General features: G+C 52.1%; 1 protein-coding gene across 1 annotated transcript in view; it reads right to left on the bottom strand.

Annotated features, from left to right (window-relative positions):
* FAM53B (family with sequence similarity 53 member B) overlaps window positions 1-23,522 on the bottom strand; it is a 34,184-nt gene extending 10,662 nt beyond the window's left edge. Inside the window, exons 1-3 of the mRNA XM_059821472.1 lie at window positions 23,438-23,522; window positions 20,416-20,467; window positions 10,946-11,670 (exon numbers count right to left, since the gene is read on the bottom strand). Coding sequence (XP_059677455.1) covers window positions 10,946-11,670; window positions 20,416-20,467; window positions 23,438-23,506 — 846 coding nt within the window. The 5' untranslated portion in view covers window positions 23,507-23,522. The remainder of the gene's footprint in view (window positions 1-10,945; window positions 11,671-20,415; window positions 20,468-23,437) is intronic.
* Window positions 23,523-27,837: the final 4,315 nt, after the last annotated feature.

Genomic DNA, 27,837 nt, shown 5'->3' on the forward strand with positions numbered 1-27,837 from the left:
AGGTGGGAGGACGTGAGCACCATGGGCTTGCACCAGTAGGCAACCTTAACAAGTACCACTTGCTCTACCCTGCCCTGGGGACACCAGCTGAGACGAAATCTGCTATACTTCAACAAATACGGAGACTTGTTTGTCAAAGGAACAGGGAGGGGGAAAAACCCATTAAGAGTTCATGCCAGCAGTAAACATCATTATGAACCTAATTTCCAATACTGACTTGAGTTTTTTTCAACTGCTTGTGTTTTTAAATAAAAAAATACCAGGGCAATGAATAATGATGGCGGCATGTGTAATAGTCTGACCAAAGTTAAAACCAGCCGGCCTCCAAGGTCCTCTGCACCCTCCGAACCGAGTCATTTTCTTTTGATCCTGAACCGAAGGCTTTTTCCCACCAAGCCACAAATTGACCTTTGCAGGCTCTCATTCGTGTTTATTTGAAAAACACTGGGGCTTGGAAGTTGGAATCTGTCTCAGAAGTTACATCAATAGCAAACTATTTCCTGGGATACGTCTGGAATTTAAAACCTCCAGTTTTTTTGCCTGTGTCTACCTTTTGGCAATATTTGCCACTGGCTTGAGTGGGTGCTGACGCTGACTGAGATCGGTGCCGCCACTCCTGCCCCCACCAGCAAGCCTGAAAGCTGCCAAAACTTAAACAGAAAATCTTCTTACATGAAAATGTAGAGAATTTTACCCCTCGAGGAAAGAACTGGGTGGTCGGAGAGGAGAGGTCACTTCTCCCATCCTGCAGTTTGAAAATTCTCCCCATTCACTGTCAAGACCAGCCTGATACATTTCCAAGTTGGTGGGCTGTTTACAGAATCACAGAATCACTAAGGTTGGAAAAGACCTGTGAGATCATCAAGTCCAACCATCAACCCAACCCCACCATGCCCACTAAACCATGTCCTGCAGTGCCACGTCCACACGTTCCTTGAACACCTCCAGTGATGGTGACTCCACCACCTCCCTGGGCAGCCTGTTCCAGTGTCTCACCACTCTCTCAGTAAAGAAATTTTTCCTAATATCCAGCCTGAACCTCCCCTGGCACAACTTGAGGCCATTTCCACTTGCCCTATCACTTGTCACTTGGGAGAAGAGACCAACACCCACCTCACCACAACCCCCTTTCAGGCAGTTGCAGAGAGCGATGAGGTCTCCCCTCAGCCTCCTCTTCTCCAGACTGAACAACCCCAGCTCCCTCAGCCGCTCCTCATCAGACTTGTGCTCCAGACCCCTCACCAGCTCCGTCGCCCTTCTCTGGACACGCTCCAGCACCTCAATGTCCTTCTTGGAGTGAGGGGCCCAAAACCGAACACAGCATTCGAGGTGCGGCCTCACCAGCGCCGAGTACAGGGGCACGATCCCCTCCCTACTCCCGCTGCCCACACCATTTCTGATACAGGCCAGGATGCCGTTGGCCTTCTTGGCCACCTGGGCACACTGCCGGCTCACATTCAGCCGGTTGTCGACCAACACCCCCAGGTCCTTTTCTGTGGGGCAGCTTTCCAGCCACTCGTCCCCACGCCTGGAGCGTTGCATGGGATTGTTGTGACCCAAGTGCAGGACCCGGCACTTGGCCTTGTTGAACCTCATACAATTGGCCTCGGCTTACTTCAGCTTTGGGAGCGTACGAGCTCCTTTGTGCATGGATCCTCATGGAAACTGCCATTATTCCTTAGTTTGGAAGGGAAAACAAGGCAGGGGACAGCCTGCGTACCAGCCATCAGGAGAGCCCCAATACACACCCCACTCCTCTGGATCTCCAGCCCAGGCTGAAGCTGATTTTAATCCTGAAAAACACAAGAACCACCCATCCACATTTCAGGAGGACGCTCTTGTGATTCCTGGTGCAGATGACTCAATCCTGCGAAGGCACGTGCTCCTCAGAGGACAGTGAAGTCACCCCGTGAATGGCGCTGTCTGTCTACGGCAGCCAGCGAGCAACATGAATAGCCCCGTTGTACCCGGCTCCAACATCTCAGCACCCTTCCCCTAACAGGCGTCTTTCAGGCACAAAGTCTTCTCTAGAACTCTTCCTTATCAAGCACAGCCAGTGCTTCATCCTCACCACCTTCTACGCTGGTGTCCACTGCTGCCAGTACCCTCTCAGCCATCCCTCACAGCCCACCCGCACGGCAGACAGCTCTTCATGGTGAATTCATAACCACGGGAAGCTCTCCATAACCCCAGGGAGATCCAAGGGCATATGGTATTTTCATTGCCTTATTTGTTCTATAGCAACCACTCTCTGTCCCATATCCTATACGCCGTACGATACAATAAGGAGCTTCACGGGATGTAACAAGGAGCTTCATGGAGGAGAAGTCATTTGCCAGGTGTCTGGACTCCTCAGTGTTCATGGGTACAACCCTTGCAGGAAAGTAAAAGGATGTTAGAGAAAACTCAGGAGAAGACATCAGTAGTACAGTATTTGTTACGAGAGATGTGGCTCTTCAAACTGCAAATGCTTTGAAGGCTCACAGAGAAGCCAAAATCTTGTGGAACCATCAGAAATGGGGCACATGTGCCACCCCCAAGTCTTCATTTATTATCAGTCCGCAGATGCTAGCAGGGCACTTACAACTGGCAGGAACCATTATCTCTCATCGGATCTGACAATCATTGCCAGCGGTGCTATGGCTTACATGCCACAAAGACGTTTGTGCCTTTCTTTACACGGCAAATCGTATTTCCTAACACTACAAGACCATCCTCCATTTCCAGCCAGGGCTACCCCTGCTTGGAGTTAGTGCTGCAGGGAACATGGCTGGGGTTGAACAAATATATATATATATATATAAAAAATTTTTTATATACATATAAAAATTATTCACTTAAAAAAACATCTGTTGAAAGGATAGCTGTGTTTGGAAATGTGTTAACACAAATTAAAATCTCTCAGTAACAACCATATCAAAATTTTACAAGGCAGGAAACAGAATGGGCAAGAGATAGCGAGGGCTCGTTTTGCCATTGCCGGGGATGATCGCAAATTCTCATTCGGAGCGGCCGTCGTCGGTGTGGCAGACATGTTACGTCGCCTTTGCAGCTCCCCAGAGCCTGTGTGAAGGAAAGCAATCTGCTCAGCCAGCACCCACACGCCAACATCAGGGTTGGCCCATGGCTTGGTTTCCCGTAGACAACTCAGACAAGCCACCGAACCCAGTGCTCATACTGCCACGAGGCGTTTCGGCACACAACACCCCAAATCCTGCAGGAAATAGTGACACATAGATGTCGGAAAGCGGCTGACGTGGAGGTGGGAGATGGCAAGTCCCCAGGTCACCACACAGCAAGATGCCCTTTGGAGAAGAATTGCACCAGACCATGGGAGAGGAAAACCAAGCAGGTGTCTCTCCACCACACAGTATCTCTGGCAGACTCCAGGTTTTTTAGAAAATCCATTTTTCTCACCTAATATGCCCAGCCAGCTTCTCCTAGAGCCTTGCAAAGGGTGAAACCACCCGTTCCTGCCAAAATCAGCCCAGCTGGGAGGACAGCCGGGGTTCAAGCCACCTCCTGCCACCTTTGCAACATTGCTCATCTCCCCTACTTTTTAGGCACACCCACATCAGAAGAAGAAAACCAGCTCTTTGAGAAACATCCCAATTCATGGAAAAATCTGATCCTGACCATTTTTCATCACAGCCTACCAGTACAGACACGGTCCCCGGCGCTGCGAGACCAAGAGCACTGCGCCTAGGAAGGGGACCACATTGCCACAAGATTAATTAACACGCTGTCAGAACAACTGCTGGGATTTGGGAGGTTGGATGTTATCCTCCTTGGGCTTGTGCTTCATGTGGAAAGGGGGAATAAAAGCTGAAGTTGGAAAGCAAGCCCTGCTCCGAAGGGCTGGTTGATGGTTGATGGTTGAGAGGATGGTTGATGTCCTCATTTTAAGGAGAACAAGGGTGGTCACAGAAGTCAGGCAGATCCCCTGGTACCCAAACCTTCCTTGCTTGGGGTGAAGGATAGAGACCTGCCTCCGGACACCGGGGATAATTAAATGACACATCATCGTCACCCACTCGCCTGAGTGCATCCCACCGGGTTTATACCCGGTTTGAAGGCGAAGGGGCACAAAGTGGAATGTTGGCATGCATTTAAAAAGAGTAGAAGGATTTTGGCGGTGCTGTGGCTTTTAAAAACTGTTGCTATTTCAACAACAACTGTGTTCACGGTTTGGTTTCTGCCTGAAGTTGAAGCCTCTCTGCTTTGGTGCCATTTGAGTAAGTAAGAAGGGGAGCGATATGGGCTCACCGCCCCTCTCTGAGCTACGGGAACTGCAGAGAGAAGAGACAAAAACAGGATTTTGAGGAACTAAAGGCAATCTTTTCCCAAGTATTTTCCCTCCCAGAAGAACTTTAACATTTAGGTCTCTTTCTTAATTAGCCCAGTTATGTGGCCATGTAATTGCTTCCAGGAGCAGCTCCTTCCGCTCCTGCCTGGCCTAAATATTGCTCCTGTTATGAAGAAAACATTTCTTTCAGGTCAAATTATTTTTATTTTGATTACGGTACCGGGTTTCAGGCTTATAAACACATGTGGTTACAGCATAAGCAAAAAATTAACCGATCTAGTGCCAGAGCCGGATGCTGATCCGGCACTTGGCACCCCAGCTTGGTTCCCAGCTCTGCCATTAGTGCCCAGGGACTCACAGTGTGCCCCGTGCCTCAGTTTCCCCATCTGTAAAGTAAATGCCTTCAGGTCTACTGGGAAGCCCAGTCTAGACACTTTGGCTTTCCTTTGCTTTGACTCACAAAGACCATTGCACAGAAGCCATTTCTACCCCGTACAAAGCCGGGCTAGAGGACACGTCCAGCCACGGGGACACCTTGCCATTATTTCAGCTCTTCATCTGAAGAGCTACCTACTTTCCAGCCTTGTTCCTAGAGAGGCTTTTAAAAGCAGTCTGAGGGAATACCCAAACCTGCAGGGTCTTCTCGAGCACGCTTATCCCCTGTCTCCCACTGCCCACAAGGAATTAGCTGGTTTTCACGGCGTTCCCATCCCGGGGAGGGCTCTGACCGTGCCCCACGCCCCGAAAGCCCGCCCCACCAAAGGCAAGAATGCTCACCGTAACTTGCCTAATCCTGCTCGTCCCTCCGTGCCAGTCCTCCCACGCGGCGAGCAGCCTGCCAGCGCTGCTTTTCGTAACTGAATAGCTACGAAAACCCTGGCCCTTGCACGGCTCCTGCTCGGCTTTCTTCCCATTCTGCTACAGCCCCGCTGCCCCAAACCCAGCAGCACGTCCCCGCCTCGGGGATCCACCCGCTGCCACAGGCACCCCAACCCGGCTGGGTTTCCTCCCTGCAAACCGGGGATGCTCCACGGGATGTGCCTTGGGCGGGATCCCAGTCGCGGAGTTCCTTGGTGACAGTGTTGGTGCTAGCAACCGCCGGGTGTTCGGCAGCGGCCCCGGCCACCCAGCCTGGACCGGCGGGCGAGGAGGGGATGGGAGAGGGGGTGCCCATCGCTCTCGCTGCCACCGTAACGGGGGGAGATGCTGCACCCAGGCAATCCCTTCCTCGTTCCTACAGCACGCATGCCTCGCAGCACAGGGCTTCGGGACCCTTCCGTTATCGTATCGGTTCTTGCAGAGCATGAACCACCTCGACAACTATTTTTGTCTAATCTCATGCTTGATGGTAGCTGAGTAACACAGGGTGCTCAGGCGTCACTGTCTCGCTTTGGGGAATTTTTTGATGCATAGGACAGTAGCCAGGGAAAAACACCACTATTCCTCAAGCTGAAGGTTTTCCAGGAACATGGACTGAGCTGCTTTCAGACATATGAGTGATTAGGTTTTTGTCATCCTTGGGTCACTTGCCTGTACCAAAGCCATGGCTATCCAAATTATAAATGTGTGCCTGGGCTCAGCACCCACCGGAGGGAAAGGGAAGCTCCCGCTGACCCCCTGGCATCTCCCCGGCCAAGCCCTCTGTTTCCCATCCGACAAACTCTCCCCCTTGGTCTGACGCGATGGAGGAGCTGTCTTTGCCCCATGGCATCCTCAGAGGGCAAGGAAGGTCAGTGCTGCACCGGGAGCGCCCGTGCCGCTGCCGGGCTTCGGTGCCCTGCGGGCAGGGCCAGCAGCTCGCGGCTGCCCCAAGGATCCCACCTGGCGAAATATTTTTGGTCAGATTTGCCATCTGATACAGTTGGGTTTTGCAAAACTTATTGCACAGGCTTAGCCTAACTGCTGAAGTGCTCAGCCGGTCCCGCTGGGATAATTAAATTAGTTAACTCTGCAGCTGTAAGCCAGCCATGTCAGGGACATTTACTGCAAGGGAAATGCATGTGTGTGTCTCGCGTCTCTGGGTGAAGGTGTCCATCCGTGTCCTCCAAGAGCCTCACCGGAGCCTTGAGGGAGCCGCCGAAGGACAGAGGTGCTGGAAAACACTGATCCAGCCCAGCCGTGAGCTCTGCTTCAAGCCTCAAGGTCCCGCTGTCTCCTCGTCGTGTCCCCTGTCCTGCACGGGGCTGGGATGCAAGTTTGGGGAGGGACCGAGGAGGGAGTCGAGGACTGCACCGTGTGCGGCTCCTCACCCACCGCCGCGGCTCTGTGCCACCCATCAGACTTTTTCCCCCCGAAAGGTGAAAACCAGAGCCCAGACACTCCCCTCCCTCCCTATCCATCGCATGAGCCTTCTACATCAGCACAAAAAGCACCCGCAGGCGCCCTTCCCGGAGGCGGTGACCTCCTGCAGAGAGCCCAGGCAGCACCAGGAGTGCTGGGTGGAGAGGAGGGTCTGCACCTCTCTCCTGCCAAACAGCTACTGCCACGCAGCCCACCGCCCTTCTCCTGAAATTCCATTACCAAACACATCTGCTCTGGTGACACGCTGCTGCTGTTAGCATCCTGGCTATTTCATAGCCGCGAGCATTTGCTCGTGCTGTCCCCGCTTCTCACCCCGTTTCCGTTTACTGCTTCTCTTCCACGTTTCCACTGACGGCTAAAAATCATGAAGCTCACTTCGGACTAACCTGCTGAGCAGGATTTAAGAATGGCTTGCAAATGCTTAGGGATTTGGGGAAGAGAAGACACCCCGAGGCTGCCGAAGGGGGGGTCTAGCCCTCGCAGGGACAGAAAGCAAGACCCCATTCTGAGGGCACGGTCTGTGGGAGCCGGTGGCCCAGCTCCCGATGGTTCAGAGCAGTTTCCAGGCAGGATCCAAGCCTTCTGTGCTGCCTGAGGATGCTCGAGGAGGGCAACCTGCCGGACCTCGCTGTGCCTTCATCCTCCTGAACCTGGGTCTTAGGCGGGTTTGTGTCAGTCCTTCTTTACCCATGTATTAGCCCCTAATACACAAGTCCAACATACAAGTTTGACAGCCAGATGCTGAGTTTTGTTAGATCCTTCAGCCGCGTCCTCCGCCTGTGCCGGGGGCACCCCTGTCCCCACAGGGTCCCCACCGTGGGGATGTGGGATGGAGAGCCGCCCAACCCAGGAGCCAATCTGGGGGTCTCGGCCGTTGGGGTTGCTCTCATTTAGACTCTGTGTTTCGCTGGGGCCAAGGCCAACCCAAAGAGGTGGGCTAAGAGGTGCAGGATGCAATCCCAGCCTGCGGTTCAGTTCCTCAGAGAACGGACTGAGCCAAGTGCACAGGCATGCTGAGCCTGCAAAGCCTCGCAGACCTCGGCAGGGACCGGGAAGGGCTCAAGATAAGCTACAGCCGGTGTTAAACCCCCGATGGGCACCAAGGGAGCCAGGAAGGAGCATCCGTGGGCTCGCAAGGCTGGAAGAACAGCTACAAAGAGACTTTTCAGGCCCCGGCACAAACCTTTTATTCCCTGAAGTCCATAGAGCGCAGCACTGGCAGCAAAATCAGCTGGATGTGATGCCCCATCCACTCGGTGCTGTGCCGGGGCTGCGTCCCTACCAGCGGGGTCTGTTTGGGGGTCTGCCCTACCTGCCACACCGCCTCCGTGCCCTTCGTTTGCAAAGGCTGGCAATTAAAGAGCAGAAAATCGCAAGGAGCCTTTGGAAAAAAAGGAAAAAAAAAGGCTTCGTTGGCATTTGCAAAGGTAAACTCATTAATTCTTTTAATGAGGGATCAAAGCCTCGGAGCCTGCCATGGCTGCGGCCATGGGAAGATTGCTCCCCGCTCCTCTGTGCTCTCCTTTGGTGCCCCTGCGAGCTGGCCCAGCACAAAGAGATGAGCAAAGAAGAGCAGATGACTTCTACTCTGCCCTCCCAGACCTTCCAAAATGCTCATCTTACCACGGCGCATGCACCACTCGGAGACGGTAACCGTCGCGCAGGCTCTCAGAATAGCCAGGCGAATAAAAATAGTCCCGTCCCTTTGATCTCTTCCCTTTGTTCAGCTGTGAGCACTCCAGCAGATGCAGCTGGGGCACACGTGCATCATACAGAGGCTTTGCAACTCATTCAACATTTGGGTCTCATTCTACAAGGTCTTGACGATCACCTCCACCTCCTCTCGAGGTCCTGAGCAGCTTGAGGGGTACAATGGGCACATTCAGCCTTGCAAGAACAAACCACTGGTCACGGCAAGCAGATACCCCAGTGGGCAACCAAACCAAGGTGCTCGTTGGCACGTGCACAACCAGCTCCGCGTGCACAGGTATCGCATCGGATTTTGCTACCCACGCAACCACACGGGCTACTAACGTGCCTCCATGCCAAATTGCCCTGATGCAACAAAAGCCTGTGATATGCCAACGTGACCCTTCGCAGGGCTCCTTGTCAACCCCTGCACACACACCTGTGTGTGTACACAACCCCCCCACGCAAAATATAAACGCAAGTTACGCTTTGCATTTCCAAATACAGCCCCAGAAAGCGCCATCGGAGGAGGAAATGTGGATGAGGAGGATTATTCCAGCTGCTGTTGGGCACACCGTGAGAGGAGCAGCCCATTTCTCAGCCCCGGTGCCTGTGCTCAGGGCCACAGCATAGAATGGTTTGGGTTGGAAGGGACCTTTGAAGGTCATCTGGTCCAACCCCCCCTGCCATGAGCAGGGACATCTTCAACCAGATCAGGTTGCTCAGAGCCCCGTCCAACCTGACCTTGAACGTTTCCAGGGATGGGGCATCTACCACCTTTCTGGGCAACCTGGGCCAGGGTTTCACCACCCTCAGCGTAAAAACTGTCTTCCTTCCCCCTCTTTCCCCCGGCCACTCTGTGCCGTGGGCTTTCAGCCTGGTCAGCCCATTTCCACAGCTGTGGACCTCCTCCCACACCGGCGGGTTATTGACGGAGCCTTGAGGAATGCTGCGGTCGTCAGCGTGCACTGGCGAAGGCGGTTTTAACGTGCTGGTTTTAAAGCGAGGAGCTGCCTGGGAACAAGCAGCGAAGCCGCTTTCTGAGCGAGCTGCGGGGACACGGCCATCCCTTCGCATTGCTCCCTGCGGGACTGATGCCGATTTGGGGACAGTCATCTTTGTCCCCTCCCCACGGCAGCAGCTCGTGGGGCTCCGTGCCTGGGGGCTCCAGGCAGGGTGGGAAGGCAGGCAGTGAAGGGGCAGCCTCACCCTCCCCGACGTTGGTTTTGAGGCAGTTTGGGTCTTTTGCAGGCTTTGGTTTGCTGAGAAACTCCCGCACGGGCTTGCGGGACATCCTGCCCCACACATACTGGCGAAGCAATGAGTGGCTGCTTCTACAGAGAGAATTAGGGGGGGGCAATTGTGCTATTCCAACCTGCAGCTAGTGAAATATAATAAGACACGTAAGTTGTTTTTACTGCCCATCCAGCTTAATAAAATAAGCTTAGCATATTAGATGTTGCCAGTGTGGTTTATCAAAAGACGAGAGCAACCCTCATGGTTTTCCTCTGCTATCACCCAAATATCTGATTCCCTCACCCTTTTTATCCTCTACGCTCCTCTGGAGGAGGAGAATCCAATCTCTTCCTCCAACACCACTGCACTCCTTCAAACACCCTCTGCACTGCCAAGCACGAAACGCCATAAAATACCGCGTTCTTGTAAGAGGGGAAAACGCACGTGCAGCGTCGGAGGTCACCCCGCTGGGGAACGGCAAGGGGAGAAACCCCACGGCTCTTTCTCCAACCCACCCCATGAACCGCTGCCAGCAGTTTCCCTGCGAACACCACAGAGATGCCTTGCACCGGGCGGGCTTTGCCGGCCGCGGCCGCACCAAGAAATCAAGGCAGATGCTCCCGACACGGTTGCCTCTGGGATGAAGCGCAGCAGCACCGCACAGCAGACGACCGCATCAAACCAAAACCAGGGGGGAAGTTTTCTGGCCGGCAGAAGGTGACAGCCCACCCCGGGAGGCGGCCGGGGCAAGGCCCCTGCTCCCGCAGCAGGAGCCCTGGGGTCTTCAAACCCCCCGCTATCTCCATCCCACACAGAGCCGGTGGTGTCATTGACTCTACGACTATAAATTATTGACGTGGGAAATGTCAAATCATAAAACTGCAGAAAAAGAAACGTTACGAGTGCGAAATGGAAACGCTCCTTGCACTGTCCTTCGACACAGCCTCTCACTTTGGCTCTCGCCGAAGTCCAGTCGCTTGGTCTTGCAGGGAGAGGACCCGGGAGCAAAATCCTCCCCGATTCGCATTTCAGATCTGTTATCTGGCTTTGCGTGGCAGATTGAAGAGGGAGGTTGTGCTCTGTGTTTGCAACTGAAAATGAAACGTGATAACATCTCCAGGGTGGAAAATTACAGAGGCTAAGAGGAGGAAACAACGAGACGGTGGGCTTGGCGTGCAAAAATCAGCGCAGAAGAGAAATGCAGGGATTTATTAAAGACATGCTTTTGCAGGGGAACGGCTTTTCTGCTGGGACAGAAGGATGCCCTTCCCCATAACGCCCATGTTACTCTGCGCACCACAGTCCCACCTCAGGAGGATGCTAAAGCATTTTTAGCAAAGCAGAGAACAGCATCACCTCGCTGCTGAGCCCCAGCTGCAGGGCCCTCGCAGGGACGGCACCGCCGCCTCTTACCTGGGTCATCTTGGCGAGGTCCAGCGAGGGCCGTTGCTCCTGAACCTCCTCCGGTCTCCGTCGCTTGACCCCAACCTTTTTGTCGTTCAGGACGCAGGGCTGCGAGCGGCTTCGGGAGAGCCCGCCGGCCCGTCGCCCCAGCTCCGGCGTGGAGGCGGGCGTGCTGCTTGCCGAGGGCGGGCAGTACTCCGAGGAGGAGAAACGGTCGTGCGAGCAGGAGAGGGACCTCTGCATGTCCGCCCGGTCTCCTCCGTGCCCGCCGGTGGCCGATTTCCTCGGCTGGCATCCCAGCCGGCTGCTGAGGGCGGGATGCTCGCAGGAGAGCGGGTTGGACCGCGAGGGCAGGCTGAAGCTGGAGCTCCTCTGCATGGTGGCAAAGCCGTTGGAGTAGCGTTGCACGCTCCCCCCGCTGTAACACCGCCGTTTCTCGACCGGGGTCCAAACCTTCGAGCCTAAGGGTCTCCACGAGGTCCCGCAGCTTGACATTTCATCCGAAAATGAGAGCGAGCGGCACTGGCGCTTGCTGGGGGGGGCAGAGGCGTTGCCGTGGGGGTCGCTGAGGCTGAGGTCTTTGATCAGGTTGGTGACGGAGCAGGTGCTGGCCGTCTCCCTCGGCCAGCGCGAGCCCTCCTCGCCCTTGTCCGACAAGCAGTCCCAGATGCTGGCGCCCGGCTGCTCGAGCTGAAGTGGACATTTCCTGCTGAGATCTCTCCATCTGTCATTTTCTGGTTCAGAATGGAGAGACAAAAAAAAAAAACACACACGCACAGGCATTAGCGTTAATTAATTCCGCGATTTGCTTTCTACATCTATAAACAAAAAGAGTAGCATATGGGACGTTCTCCAGTACAAATTAATTAACTCTTGGAATACGGTTTTCCGAACTACCAGCAGAGCGGTTGCTGCGATGTAGACGGAGAGAGAGACAAAGTGATAATCGCAGCAGGAGCGAAACTGCTAGAAGACGATAAAAGCATGCCTTTGAATATCCAGATTGCACTAGCTAAGGGAAATTCAGCAATATAAAATGGTATGGCCATTGCCTTATCTCCATGCTAAATCATGTCTCAGGTGCGTGCGGTTTGTTTTGGGCTCCACAATCAATAATTGCCTGAGAGGGTCACAAAAACTGGAAGTGAAGAGGACAAAGCTGTACCATGCTGGGGGCGAGATGGACCTCGGGGGACAAAACACCAGGAAGGAGATGAGACAGCAGTTGGGATGGTCCTAACAGAAAGAGGAGTGCCCCCCGGGCATCGAGCTGCCTGTCATAGCACAGAAATCCCAACAAGGTCATCAGAGCCTACGGGAAACCAAAAGCCATCCCGACACCCATCGGGCTGTCCTGCTCTCAGCCGCTGCTAAAACAGCATTGCTCCAAGGAAACCAACTTATCCCCACTAAGGCTCTGAGCATCTCTCCCAAACCGACTCAAAGATACTGCCTCTAACAAAAGTCAGTGCATGTAATAAGCCCTAAGACAGCTGATGCTGTAACAGATGCACGATAAACCTCCAGCAGTTCTTCGTTCCTAGGTCCCTGTTGTGAGGCTCATCGTCCATCTCCCCTCCGTCCCCCAAATCTGGGGCCACCTGGGTGCTCTGGCCCAGGTGCCCCCCTGCCCGGTTACCCGCACGGAGCGGGAAGGTGCTAGGGAAACGGGGTACCCGCACCCTCTACTCTTCTGCAGCAACCTGGGCTTAGCATCTCTTTGGGCTTGCCTTGAAAACCCCATTTGTACCTAGCACAGCCATTTGTTTGCATTTCTGTGACAAACATAACGCTGAAGAATTTATTTGAAGGAACAAATCGCTTAATGGGTTCACTTCTTTTTTTTATATACACTTTTTTGACGTTTTCTCCCTCTCTCTTTCATTCAGCTTGTTTACACGGGAATTTGTTCCTCCTGCAAATTTGGCTTGCATTAACAGTCTTCCAACGCAGCACGGCAAAAGATGGTAGCGACGTGTTGCATGGTTTTGGGCTCAGCATAAAGATATTCCTTTGATCAGATGGGTTTTGCGATGCCTGGGTACAGCTCCGAGAAACCTGCGCCTCCAAAGTCCGCGGGCTGAAACGCATATGGCTACGGAAGACTGCAAACCCGGCTACAGCTGTATTCAGAAATCCCACTGTTGACCGTGTCGAAAGAGAGGATTAAGGGGGATGATCTCATTCCCACACATGGTCCCGTTGATGATAAAAGAAGCGAGCAAAGTATCATCAAGGTCTGGCTCCCCAGTGCAGAACGGGGCTCTCTGCAAATACGCCGTTGACGCTCAACAGGAAAACCGTGGTAGGACAACCCCATCGGTTGCTGCAATGGAAAAAAGTAATCACCCGACAGACCTTCTCCGGTGACTGTTTTTGTTGTCGGCTGCTGCAAACAGAGGCAAACGGTGCTAGCTAACCGTCGCTGCGAAGTTTCATATGATCGTATCTAAATCATGCAATATTTTTGAGGGGTTTTGGGGTTTTTCCACTCAGGCAACTGAAGGATGAATTAAAAGCCGTACCCAGCCCACAGCTGCAGGTACCAGCCTGATAGGGAAGATGCAGCAGTGCAGAACGCTTCCGACTAGGTCTCAGTTTCAAGTCGGGAGGTCACATATGGGGCCCCTTACACCACTCTTGGCCAGTTTTCCCATTTCTCCCTGCATCCAGCTGCCGCCGTAACAGCTCCAGCCACAAAGAGCCTGGCTCTGCCCTCAATAACCGCGCAGCATTTCAACTGTCGCTGCCCTCATTTTAATAAACACAATGAAAAGTGAAAAACCTGCGCTAAACAACGACATCTATGTTTAGATCTTTATTATTTTCCCCCCGTATGATGCTGCCAACAGAGAGGTTTCTTAGGTCAGGTCAGCAGACAAAAGAAACAGAAATAGAAGCCGATTTTTCATGGCAAGCTGCCACGATCCTCTGGCCGGAGACGTCACGCTGTACAAAAGGCCTTGGGGAGGAGGATACGGGACACCTTCCTCTTTCACCCCTGCCTCGGCACAAACAGCTATAAATCTTCCAAACCTTGCAAAGAGACCGGTAATCGCACCGTTATCCCCAGCACCAGCCTGGGGTTATTTGCTTTTCCCCTTGTACAGTGGGAGCTGTACAGAGGAGACCCTGGCACAGCCTGCCCCCCCCAGCACCACTGACCGGTCCCAAACTACCGGATAACCCGGAAAATGGTTTTTTCAGTGCGAACAAAAAATTCTTCACCCTGAAACAAATTGAAAATGGGGTGGTCGAAGGGCTGAGGGCGTAATTAAAGGACTCGGGAAAGCCTTATTGAGGAAAACCGGCTGGTTTTCTGTTCAATTTTTTAAGAGTAAGATTCACGTCCTGAGCACGCTGATAACGACAATTGCAGTGGAGCCATTCATACTGCTGCAGTTAAGCGTGTATTAGTTTTCTTACATCACAATCCTCAACTCGGTTTACCTCGAGGCAGTAATTTGTTCCAGGATAAAACCCACCATGAGAACCACTCGGTTCGCAAGTGAGCCGCTTCGCTGGAAAACTCTCCTTTGCCTATTGGGAAGACGATAGGAAAACATTTACAACCTGAGCACGATGTAAGTGTGGCACGAGGGGCTCTTCCCCTGGTTAAACAGGTCCTTCTTGGCTGTTAGTGTCCTTGGATGAAACAGCATCTTACTTTTGCATTTTAACTTAAAACTGCAAAAATAAACACTTCAAGTCACTTAAGGAGCATATCCAGCAAATTTCTTTCGAGATGTTTTGATCCGCAAATCTGCATTTCCAGGGTGAGGCAACACAAAGTGAATTTTCTGGCATCTCTTTGTGGTTGTGAAATAGCTTTCCAGCTCCCAAGACACAGAGGTGAGGAGGACTGAATTTCTCGTCCTGTCCTCTCCGGTCGTGGCAGCAGGAGCCTGAGTTCTCCTACAGACCACGCACGAAGCAGCAAGAAATTCAGGTTACAGCTGCAAGCTCCCAGGCCTCAGGGGGACCCAAAACCAAACTATTTCTGCTTTCCAAAGCAAGGCCGTGGTAGTTAGCTCTGATTCAGCCCTGGGAAGAGCGATCTGAGCCCTGGCCCCCGTGTTGTCCCCCCAGCCTGCACACCTTCCCACCACCCTGCCCGGTCTCCCGGAGAGTTTGGTGGCAGAGCCATTGACCCCGGGGTGGCAGGGAGCAGCCCGGCCAGGGATGCTCCGGGAGGGAGATCACAGAATCACTAAGGTTGGAAAAGATCTGTAAGATCATTAAGCCCAACCATCAACCAACAAACCCCACCATGCCCACTAAACCATGTCCCACAGTGCCACGTCCACACGTTCCTTGAACACCTCCAGGGATGGTGACTCCACCACCTCCCTGGGCAGCCTGTTCCAACGCTTCACCACTCTCTCAGCAAAGAATTTTTCCTAATATCCAGCCTGAACCTCCCCTGGCGCAACTTGAGGCCATTTCCACTTGCCCTATCACTTGTCACTTGGGAGAAGAGACCAACACCCACCTCACCACAACCCCCTTTCAGGCAGTTGCAGAGAGCGATGAGGTCTCCCCTCAGCCTCCTCTTCTCCAGACTGAACACCCCCAGCTCCCTCAGCCGCTCCTCATAAGACTTGTGCTCCAGACCCCTCACCAGCTCCGTCGCCCTTCTCTGGACACGCTCCAGCACCTCCATGTCCTTCTGGTAGTGAGGGGCCCAAAACTGAACACAGCATTCGAGGTGGAGATGTTGGGTGTCAAACAGCTGGAGTGCTCGGGCTGCAGGTGAAGAGCGGCCATCACCGCAAGCCGCAGCATCTGCTCTCTGCACAAGGCTAGTGCCTCACTGGCACGCGCCGGCAGGGCTTACCGGGATGGGCAAGCGGCAACAAGCCCCGGCAAGACCCGGCACATCCTGGGCTCTGGCTGCTGGGCAATCCTCACCTGGTTTATCTTCCCCCTTCTATTTTCAGAGTCAAGCCAGAAGCCACCTGCGTGCCAGCACGGCCCAACGTGCCCTGGGACCGTCAATAGCGTGCTCAAACACGATCAGCACCGCTACCTATTCCTAAATATCCATTCGGGCAAAACCAAGACATTCACTCTTAAGAATGAACATGAACCCTTACAACATCCATCTGTTCTCCCGTGCAACCTTCTCTGCATCAAATGAGCCCAGTGGTCCAGGGCACGGGGCACTCGCAGACTGAAGTCACGTCCCAAAAATCAAGGAGAGGGGTGCTGTCCTCCAAACGTTCCTGAGGTCTTTGCACAGCCCCGCGGAGAATGGGATCCATCCTCAGAGCATCACAGCCAGGCTTCCAAACGCTGAGCTCCAGGTTTTGCAGGAGCATGCCAGGCACCTTGGAGCTTCGGGATGGTCGCAGGCTTTTTAAACGACTGCCATGCTCCTCTGGTGACACAAAGTAAATTTTAATGACCACGTTCATCATAACCACAGAGAAGGGTGTAAAACTAAAATGCTGACACAACTTTAACTACAGCGACACAAATGTGCTGCTATAATATTTTTACAGTTCCTTTTTATACATAATGCATGATCCTTCTGCTCAAGTTTCCTCTACGTTCTTTTCCTGTGAAATAATTTACATTAATACATAATTTATTACGGCAACTTGTAAGGCAATTATGGGTTTCAATCAATTTTTCTTCTCCTTTTTGGCAGATAAATTCTGTTTGGATCCTAACCCAAACATTTCTCTTCACACGAGTGCACATCCAATTCCTTTTTTTTCCTATGTTGTTCAAGTCGAATTTCAGTCTCCCGGTCCCTGTGCATGGGGGAAAAGGCAGCCTGCATTTTCCACTGCCCCCTGTTTGTGTTCGACAGACGATTTCTAAATGCGGAACAAATTTAATGGTTGTAATTAGCCGATGGCAGTGCCATAGAGCCCTCCCATTGCAGAAATAAGATTAAAATACGATGCACAGAGCTGTGCTTCAATGGGAAATGAAAACAACAGCCCCCAAATCTGCCACTGGAGAACAAACACACAAGCAGGCTGTGGGCTCCTCGTGCCAACAGCCTGCATGCGGGAGGGAAATTCCCCACCTTGACGGCGAAACGTGCCCTGCTCTTCAATGCGATCCTCTGGCGAGGTGTCCCCGCTCCAGCTACGTCTCGTTGGCTTTCCCTGCACGGCTTTTTCTCTTTGTGGATTTACTATGCTTGAACGTGCACCAAGATGCTGCTCTACACTGATGTCTTTCCAAAAAAAACCTCGAAATCCCAAGAAATCCTGCTTCAGAAACAGGAGGTGTGCAAGCCCTGCATCGGGAGGCAGAGCGGCGGCGGGCGCTTTCGGGATGCGATGAAGGGGCATCACCCTCCAGCTGGACTTCCTTCTGGCTTCTTGGCTTTCCTCCATCACCCGTGAGGCGTGAAAAGTGATTTCCAGGTAAGAGGTGTGCAATGACGAGACCCAAGGCTGCAGTCCCCCCGGCACGCTCCCCTCTCAGACCGCTGGCGTTGCCAAACCGTGCCGGTGGAGGAGCGTGCCGAAGGACGGATGAGCTGACCTGCGCGCTTCATTCACCACCCCGCCCTGCAAGGACAAATTCTGGGGGTGCTTTCCAGGGGGGAAAGCAAATGACAGTTACTTTTAAAAGAGCATTTCACAGACGTATGCAGGATCCATCCCTGATGGGCTCAAACCCATCCTCCCCTTTCCTTTTACAAGCAGGGCTGTGCATGCAACGCCCACCGTGCCGGGACTCTGATCCTGTGGCCAGGGTGACTGCACTCGCGAGCACCTTGTCACAGCCTCAATAAAACTCTGCCTGCAGTTTGCCTCAAAGATAATTTCTTGCTTACACAGAAAACGGGAAAACACGGCTGTCGGCACACGCCCACTGAGTTTCTCTTAGAATGCTGGACTAGTGCAGCCTCTGGTGCTACCGATTTAGATTAGTTAAGCACTGCTTATATGCCTGCTAGGGAAAAGTTAGGCAATGATCCCAATGCCTTGTTAAAATATCGTAAATTTTCTTCTGCCATCCACCCAAAGACAGAAAAATTTCAATGTAGGAAGTCAAAAGTAATGCCCGAACTTTCTAATATGCCGCCTTCTTTCTCTAGCACAGTCACTGACATTTTCACTGGGGGCATGTGATGGAGACTGCAAGGGAAGGAAAGGGAAAAAAGGAGAAAAAAACCCTATCCAACAACAGGACAATTCCTATACTCCCAGGTGTTTCAAGGACCCATCAAGGAGAAGGGAAAAAAGAAATTGTTGAATTTATAGTTTTAGGCATTTCACCTTTAATCTTCCTCCCAGCAAAGGGCTATGTAAAGATAAAACCCAATCTTTTTAGTAATATTATTGTCACACTGGCAGGAGTATTTCTTACAAATCTAAAAAACAGAAGATTACTTAGGTCACCTTGAGAAGTGGATCTAACATTGCATCATCCGACATACCAAGTCTTCAATAATGTTTACACGTATATTGAGTTAATTACAATCCATAATCGATTTTCAGATTCTCACAGTGTTTAGTACCTTACGAGCTACCTACATCTAAAACACGTGGGCTTTACTTTACTCTTTTTCCCCACATTATGGCACAGGTAAGCAGGACCCCAGCCTCGCCATCCTGGGCCAGCTGGGTTTCTTGGTCACGGTGCATTATGCACCCCTTGGGGCTTTGACCCAACTTCTTCCTTCTCCTTCCTGGAGATAAACACTCCTGAGCCGATGCCTGTGGGAAGCTCCAGGGTTTGGATGATGCTCTCCCTGGCAGCCTGGACAAGGCTGGGCTTCCCTCTGCCCTGCTGTCCCATGGCCACCGGCACCAGCCACAAGCTGCCTTCCTGCCCAAAGCTGCCCTTGCCCCCAAAGGCAAGCGGGAAGACCCTGCGCTAAGAGCCTCAGCCTCTTCTGGCTAAAAACCCAGAAAATTCAGCCAACTTCCCTCCATCCTCCCAACACAGTGCATGGGACTATGAGTCTTTGCCTCCCGTTGGCTGCGCTGCCAGTCCAAACTTCACTGTGTTTATTTATCTCAGTGTTTTCCGCTGACAGGGACTTGGCCCTTTGACCTGAAACATTCCCCCAGTTTTGCATTTGGAGCTGTTATAACCATGGGACTCATTTAAAAAGTCAAGAAAGTTTTGACATTGGATTAGTCTGTGATCGTGGCCCATGTTTGGAGACATCAAGAAGAACGCTCAGGGAAGATGCCTAAAATTAAACCCAAGCCAACCGATGCCCTTGCATGCTGGAGAGACTGGCTCCTCTTAATTGGGCACGATGAAGACCATTACATGGCAAGCTGTGGTCAAGGAGGTGACATTCGTTTCTCTCAGAAAGAGGTTGATTTGGCAGCCAAGGAAGACAAGCGCAGCACTACGAAGATGCAGAAGGCTTTTGTAAAGGCTTTTAAAGACAAGCTGCTTTTCAATTAGGTGCAGACTCTTCATATCTGTGGAAGAGCCTGCCAGTGCCACAACGCAAGACAAAACCATCTGATTGGGTTTCTTTGTTCCTCACTCATGTTTGACAGGCAGGAGAAAGGGGATGGGGAGCTACCCCTTCTTGACTTTGAAGCTTGTGACTTTCATCTGAAAAAATCCAAATGCTTTCCATCTTTCCCCACCCCCCCAAATGACTGGAGTTATCAGAGAGCTTGGGAAATATCTCCCCTCAATGCATGTGCTCGGCTCCCATTAACGCTAATGAGAGTTGCGTCCATGAAGAAAAGGGGCAGCCTCTTTGTCTGTAAAGTATTGGCTTTCATAGCAAGTAGCTTGGCTCAAACTTGACCTACAATTTTAATTGGGTTTTGAGACTTCGCCTAGTGACTGGCTCCCCACTACAAAACCCGAAGAGCACAATATAATGGCACATCCTCCAGCACTATCAGTTTTTCAGGATCGCCAGCTAAGGCACCGATCCTCCATCAATTTTGGTGGCTGTTCAGCATAAAAATTGATAGCAAGCTCTGACAGGAAAGGTATTAAACATCCTATACCGTGGTTATTGTCAAAGGCAAAAATAAGACATTTTCCTTACTGTTTGAGGCCTGTCCAAACACTTTGTGCCAAGCGGTGGAATATTTTAGTGATAATACTGATATTTATTACTTGCATTGTGCAAACAGTCAAGAGCCATGGTTGTGGGCTGGATACTCAAACACAATCTCAGACCCAAAATGCTTATAATCTCAATCATAGCAGTTACTCTAAAAATAAGCAGATATGTCAAAGGGGAGGGGAAAGGAGATAAGCAATTCACTCAGCAATGGCAACAGGGCAGGACAACCACCCTGGGAAGGAGGGTGGCACAGGCGCGATGGCCACCACTAGTGGGTGGTGGGGTGGATGCCGCTCCAGCCCAGCTGCATGGGGCAGGCGGGTGGCTGCCCGCCCCAGGGTCTGCAGGGGAGCATTTTTTGGAGAGATCCAGCCAGTCAGGACATCTTCCTGCCCATCGCTATAAGGAAGCGGGAGCAGAGGTGGAGTAAATACAGACAGAAGTTTCTGTTACTTACCCATCACGCCACAAGAGAAGAGAGTAGGTCCTTGACTCATCTTTGGAGTGTGCTGCAAACAACCAGAAAAACTATTCACTTCTCGCAGACTCGACCAGGGCACCAGAAACCACCCTGCCTCCAGCCTTGGCAAAGCCACGCAGCACCCGGCAGGGAGGAGAGCCTCGGGTGCCCGCGATGGCCCCGTTTCAGCAGGGACCAGGGGACAGACCCAGTCATCTTCCCTAAGTGAAATCAGATTTAATTAAACGCTGCAGAGAGTCATGTCAAGGCCTGAGCTTGCAGATCATGGCCCCTGCACCTAGTCCTTACCCACGGCAATAGCTGCAGTGAGGTCCCCAGCTCCGGGACCCAAAACACCTCAGAAACTAAACCGGGAGCTGCAATTCAGCAGTAATTCTGGATTGGGCACGAAAGCAGCAGCTGTGGTATCTGAACCCCATCCAGGCCCATTAAGACCTCCCTTCTAGGTACAAAGCAGCTATTTGGATTTTTTTAAACATCTAGTGTGTTTCTAAGGCAAGGCATCCTCACCCCGGCACTTCTCCTGAGGAGTCTGTGTTCTGATTGTGCTGACTTGCACTAAAAATAGGGAAAAAACACCACTATATGGGTACAAAATAATCCTGGATGCTTTTTACACACTTTTTTTCCAAGAATTTTGCTCTTGACAGCGTAAGAGACATCATCAGACTTCTAAAAATGGGCATGGACAGTTTTACATACTATAAATCAGTATGTCATCTGCAGCTACATGCCATTTCAGCTATGTCTGCAAAAACACACTTTCATACTAATTGTTCTTTTATTATCCCCAAAAATATCCATATTCTGCTTCTGAAGTGTCTGTCTTGGCAACACCATCCCATCTGACTGAGGCTTTACATCATCTGAGGGAAGCACCAGCGTGACCTCCCCATTCATCCGTGCTGCTATAGTTGCGTTTTATCTGGTGTTAGGCCACCGCATTCGCAACTTCTCTCCTGATCCATGTTTTACACGTTGCCTGCTCACATCATCATCATCATCATCATATATTAATAATAATAATTATTATTATTATGGACCAACTGCTGGCACCTGCCTGTACAGAGCAATCCAATAAAAGGATCTCACTTCATATATAGAATATTGTAAATATTGACTATAGAGGGATGTGGAGGCAGAAAACAATGATGGGGTGCGGATGGGGAGAAGGTAAATAAGGGTTGGTCACCTTCTTTGGAGCGTGTGCCACTTTTCTAGGTGAAGTAAGGCTATTTCTATCTGTCAGGCCCCACCTCACGAAGCGGCAGGTAGAATTAAGCAGGAGACCGTGAGGACAGGCAGCTGTCTCCAAAGAGTAGCCAAAACAGAGCAGCGATGGAAGTGCGACAAGCCCCAAAGAAGGCAGCGGTTGTGCCAGCACCCATCTGTGTGCCAGCCCCAGAGACCAGCCAACGCGGGAGGGAGAGGAACATCTTCAGATGACGTACGTCTCATATTGAGTGTAATTACCATTTTCTAAGAGTTTCATCTAACATCAACTGGGAACTGAACCAAGCGAGCCCATCGGGCGTTGGTGGGTGATACTGCCCCGCTGCTCGGGCATTTATTTCTTTTAGGTTTTGCTTTTTGGCCTTTCCCATGAAGTCAATGGAAAACCTCCTGCTTTCTTTGGTGGATCAGACTTCTTGTAAACAACTGCCCCAATTTAACAGCCCAGACAACCCAGCAACTCAACCTGTGTAAGCAGGACTATCATTGCACTATTGACCCAGCCCCAGAGCTGCGGGAGGCACTCGGCAAACACGCGAGGGCAAAGTTTCGCGTTACAGCTCCGCACCTCCGCTGCCTGCCATCGGACAGCCCGCGTGCCCATCCCTTCCTGCAGCAGTAGAAGAAACTACTTCTCATCCGCAGCAAGTTCCCCTCCACCTGCCCCGCACACCTCCTGGGACACAGCCGGCGTCGGATGCTCAGGCTTCCTCCTCGCCGCCCCGAGAGATGCTGCCTTCCCGGCAGGAGTCAACACTACAGCAAGGATATTTTTTTAATATATCAATATCCTTTCTTCCCAATTTTCACCCTTTTAAGGCAGGATTTAACGCTGCCTCTGGCTTGCTCGCCTTCTCCCCCACCGCGCACTGCCAGGGCAGCCTGCCTTCGCCCCGGCACGCTGTGCTATCTGCCCGGGAAGCCCAGCCGGACAGTTCGTCATCCTCAGCAAACTTAGGCATTTATATTTCTTTCATGCTCAAAATGCCCATTTATGGCCAGTCCTGCCAGATGCTTCCTGCCGTGTTCCTGCACGCCCTTATCTGAGGCTCTCAGCGCACCCTGCGAGGAAATTTCTTATTTCTTCTCAGACTAGAACCTAGGACAGAAGAGCAAACGTCCACTATCAGCCTTGCTCTGGGCTTTCTCAGACAGCTCTCCATCACCCCGCACCTCCTGCCCCTGCTCCCCACCCTTGCTTGCTCTGACACTGCCCCTGGACAACGCGTTGCCCCTCCTCTCCCGCTACCGTAGGTCCGCTCAGCCCCACGGCCTCGCTCGCCCCTTGCAGCGTCATTTAGGCTGTTTGCTGCCCCTAGTTTCTTTTCTTTTGCTGTTGCCTGCTCATTTGCAATGGTTGGATTTGCATCCCTCCAGGCTACCAGTGAGACTGTTAACAACCACAGCACTGCCCTTCGCCATCTCCCACTTAATCCTGCTCCCCACTTGCTCATCCTCCTATTAATGATGAGCATCTGTTCACTGTTGGTGAAGCAACTTCTCGCCTGCGTTATTCACAGCGTTGATTCCATTTTTTCTACTGTTTATTCCATTGCATGCTTACTAAAATTCACATATGCAAAAGCCACAGCACTCCAATCATTTACTAATCGCCTGCTCCTTGGATATTAATGCAGCTCGGTAGAAATCAGTGCTACAAACCAACTAAAGATCCAGCCCTGTAGCACAAAAAACCTTTATTATAAAGCTACAGCAAAGCCCTCGGCAGCAAAAGAATTTTGAACGAAGATTTCACAAAGCTTACCAGCTCAGTCCTGCATGTTACAGAGTCAGCACCTTTGTTTTCCCGACTTTTGGTTAAGAGCATCACCATGGTAATGCAGTCCTGCCTCGGAGTCCATCAGGGTCCAGGCCAAGGGCGCCGGCAGCCGGGGTCTGGCGAAGCTCCTCTTTCAGTGCATGTTCCCTCGGGAAAGGCTCGGCCCCGCCAGCTCCCACCGGCTCCTCGGGGGACGCGCAGGAACAGCCTCCGAGCACGGAAAACTCCCTGTACGCACAGAGAGAGAGAGGAACAGCTTTAAGGGACTTGCTGGGGAGGTGATGGGATGAGGGTGGGTGTGCTGGGCAAGGGGCAAGCACTGCCTGAAAAACACCCCGACGGCAGTTACTCCAGGGGAGCATTTATTTTAGACTCTTAAATATTGTTGGTGTTCCTCCGCACCCCATCAGCGCAGAGGTATTTCGTGGAACGGGCACTCGCACGAGCTGTGGGAAGCACGTGAGTTACACAAGGCGATCCGGAGGGACAGAAGTATTTCAGACAAATGAATAAATAAATAAATAAATCTTCCTCTGAACTCTCTCTTTGAAAAAGGGAACTCATATCCCCTACGTTGAAGATACCGAGGCTTTGATAGAAGGGCTGGTTAAAGCCCCAGGGTTGGTCATGGTTTAGTGGGCATGGTGGGGTTGGGTTGATGGTTGGACTTGATGATCTTACAGGTCTTTTCCAACCTTAATGACTCTGTGATCTCACAGAAGCCCTTGCCCCCAGACCAACTGGTAGAGGATGTCCAGCAGAAAACCCCCCTCCAGCATCATTCAGGCTGTGAACTCCGACGGATGCCCCTATCCCACCCCAGCTACTCCCTGATTCCCAACCCACAGAGCGCCCTTTGGGGAAAAAACAAGGCAAAGAGCTGCTTGCAAGGAAGGAGAAAGCTCCCTGCCCTGAAATCCTATGCCTCTTGATCCTTATCTCTTTCTTAGGTAGTTTTAGGTAGGAAAAGCTAAAGGCTGCACAGCGAGGAGCACATATTAAAAACCAAGCTGCCAACCAGGCTCGTACAGCACTGCGCAGACCTGACCACGAGCAGTTGCCCAGCTCTGCCTCACCTCCTGGCATCCTCTCCGATAAACTTACTCCCATGTAAAAGCAGACAGCTTGCAATTCAAATCTGATTACAGAAACCAGTGGTTTCCCCAAATCACTCCTCTAATCCTGTTTCACTATTTTCTTGCCTTGCAGTTACTGCAAACAAACCAACCCACCATTTGCATGATCTGAACAGCATAAAACTGATCTTGTAACATGCAGTCAAAACCCAACTGCAATATTTAAGGACTATATTTGAGAATACGCCGCTAAGTATTAAACCTCATTACGAACTGATATGGCTCCTCTTCCCAGCTCGTAAATCACCTTTTCCGTGTTTACTTGGATTAGAGCTTGCGATGGTGTTAGGAGCAGCCCACTTGAAGGCCAGCTGGCTGGTAAAGAAAAATCACCTTCTATTATTTTGTGAGGACAAAGTTCATCCAGAGTGCAAAGCCAGGATTGAGAATCAATACGTTTTCCAAAGATTTACTGTTCTCAAGGGCACGTGGTACAGTCTCCAGCTTCTTATGAGACATTGGTGGGCTTATAATATAAAATTTACTGGTAGCTTCATCATAAACCTCTGGGCAACCCAATGGCCAAATGGAAACCGTCAAATAGAAAGGCAAAGCAATTCAGACCATCAAAATAACACATAATTTGCTAAGCCCAGATCGCATTTTTGCACTACGGACAGCCCGGCTTCGTGCAAGGAGAGCATGACCTAAGGGAGGATGGGGTGGCCGGAGGACCAGTTGATGAACACAGCAACGTGCCCCCATCACCATGGGGCTGCAAAGCTCCCGGTGATGCTGGAGGCAGCTCAGACACCTCTGTAACAGCACACGGACCCCCAAGGTTACGCTCGGGAGGCTCCCCGAGCCCTGCGCTGGGGCCAGCTTGGGGACATCAGGCTGTTTTCCAGGAGCAAGCAGAAAGTGTGGCTGTATGGTCATTAATAAGCTCCACGGGAGTTTTACATTTCTGCATTTTGACAGTCCTTGCATCAAATATATTGGTATGCAGCAAAACCCAGAGGTCCTGTTCAGGAGGGATGGCTGCTTACGCCAGGCTCTGAACAAATACAAGAGGAGGGGACGTTCCCCAGAAAGGGCTGCCAGTGTCAGCGCGTAACAAGGAACAGACGGGGACAAATGGGAGATGCACGGAAGTGAGGACCAAGTAACATGGAAACAGTAGTACAGGGGAAAATAAGCAACACTGGCGGTATGCTCGCTGCCGACGCCGCCAGTGTTTCACAGCCGGATCCCCAACGCCGGAACGGGGCCCCAGCAGCACGCTGGCAGCTGCACAGCACCCCATCCTTGATAGCTCATCTCCTTTTCCTTCTTGTGAGTGATCTCCCTGCAATTTTAGCCCCACCAGCAACTGCAGATGAGCTGCAGACCGGGGACAGGGAGCAGGGCAGTGGCTGCCCTTGCCGATGTCCGAGCCGGATCTGCCAGAACAGAGCTCCCATTCCCCAAGGAAAAATCCCCTCCTGCCAAATTTGCAGGGCCATCAGCCTCCCAGAGACCGGCGAGCCAGCCCAGCAGACAAGAAGCGCTTAGACCCCAGTGCGTGCCTGCGAGCCGGGGGAGCTGAGCCAGGTACAAAGCCCCACCAAGGACGAGGAGCAGGAGGCTCTTTGGGAGACTCCAGCCTTCCCCCAGTGCTGGAGAAACCCCTGGAGCAGAGCTGGCGGTGCCCTCCTGCTCCCCTGCGCCGTACCATAGATGGCTAAAGCACGGGGCAGGGACTAAAAACCCCCGAGGTTTATACTTTTATCTGCCACAGTCTCGGTTGTCCCTGATGCCGACGCAGAGATAGCGATGCTTGCCGTGGGGCTGGGCTCTGGGGCCATCGCCGGCACGGCAGCAGCACGGGAAGCAAAGATCAAACAAGCGTTCAGAGCAGCATGAAAGCAGTTAAGCGCAGTTCCTCGTTAACAGGGTATGATTTCTTCACGAATAATTATCTTTCCCTAAGGTAATGATTAATGTTGCTGCAGCAGACTCCTGTGCACACCCAGGCGTGTGGCAGCCAGCAGGCAGGAACGGCGGCAAGTACAGGCAGACGCTCCCTGCCCGAGCCGGACAGGCAGCAGCGCACGCCGCCTCTCCTCTCCCCGCTCCGCTGCATCTCCTGCAATTAACGCAACCCTAACGATAACGCAGCAAACCGCCAGCCGTGCTGCAAGCTGGCGGCTATAACATAACCCCACGTTGGGTCCGAGGCACGCTTTCGGGTCCGGGCTCTTTTAACTACCGCTCGGTTTGGTTTCGAAATCATCCCCCCCGAGAAACTGCAATAAAAAGGAAAGCTTTCCCGTGAAACGTGATCTTTGGCTCCCCATCCTGCTTCACCGGGCTCCTGACGCACGGCGTGACCCAGCGCGGTCCTGCCCCGTCATGTCCTACCGATGCAAACGAGTGCTGTGGTACAGAAACGCTTCTGCAGAGCCGGGATGTTCTCCCTGTTGACTCCGAGGAGGAAACTACTCTCTATTTATAGACCGGAGGCTTTCACACACACACACATGCTAATAAAAAGCTACTCTTCGGGGACCATTAATTATTTTAAGACATGTTTTTCCTCATTTGCAATCAGATAAAGGAACTATCTTCATCCCTCCGTCAAGGTTAAGTTTAGACTCGGGCCATGGCCACTGGGATCGACGCGATCGCCTGAGCTGCATGGAGCACCGATGAGCAGCGCCAGCGCATGGAAACACCCAAATTTTAGCAAACCGTGGTTTTTCCGTGGGTATTGCTTCAAAATACAGGCCGAGCAGAAGCCTCTGTGATCTTTGCAGTTGCAGAGGTGGGAAGAGGTTTCTCTTACATCTGCTTTCTGGACAGTATCACAGCAAAAGCGTTGGTCTTGGAAAAAAATCACACTGCAAAAAGAGTAAGTCGGATGACCCAGCTTTCATCCATAGGCTTGAAAGGTAATGCTTGTGAACAAATACGCTCCTTACAAGGTACAGCAAGGAGCAGAGCCCTAGAACCGCTCACCGTGGGCAAACAGCCCTTCCCTGCAGGGAGGTCCCGCTCCCCGCACCACGACTGCTGCCACCGCCGCAGGCTCCAAGCACCGTGCGGCTGCCGAGTCACCGCCGTACCCCGTTCCCCTGCTACACCGAGATGTATGGAAGAGACCTCGGGATTTAGCAAACTGTCTGTCGGATGCTCTGCCACGGCTGGAGGGAGCCTGAACGGTAACCGGTATCGCACACCCATCCGTCTGACCCCAGCAGTAGTCTTCATGAAGACAACTACGGACCAGCATCGCACAGATTTCCACTTGCTGTGGAGCATCACCCT

Source organism: Gavia stellata, chromosome 9 (genome assembly GCF_030936135.1).
Source record: "Gavia stellata isolate bGavSte3 chromosome 9, bGavSte3.hap2, whole genome shotgun sequence".
NCBI lineage: Eukaryota > Metazoa > Chordata > Aves > Gaviiformes > Gaviidae > Gavia > Gavia stellata.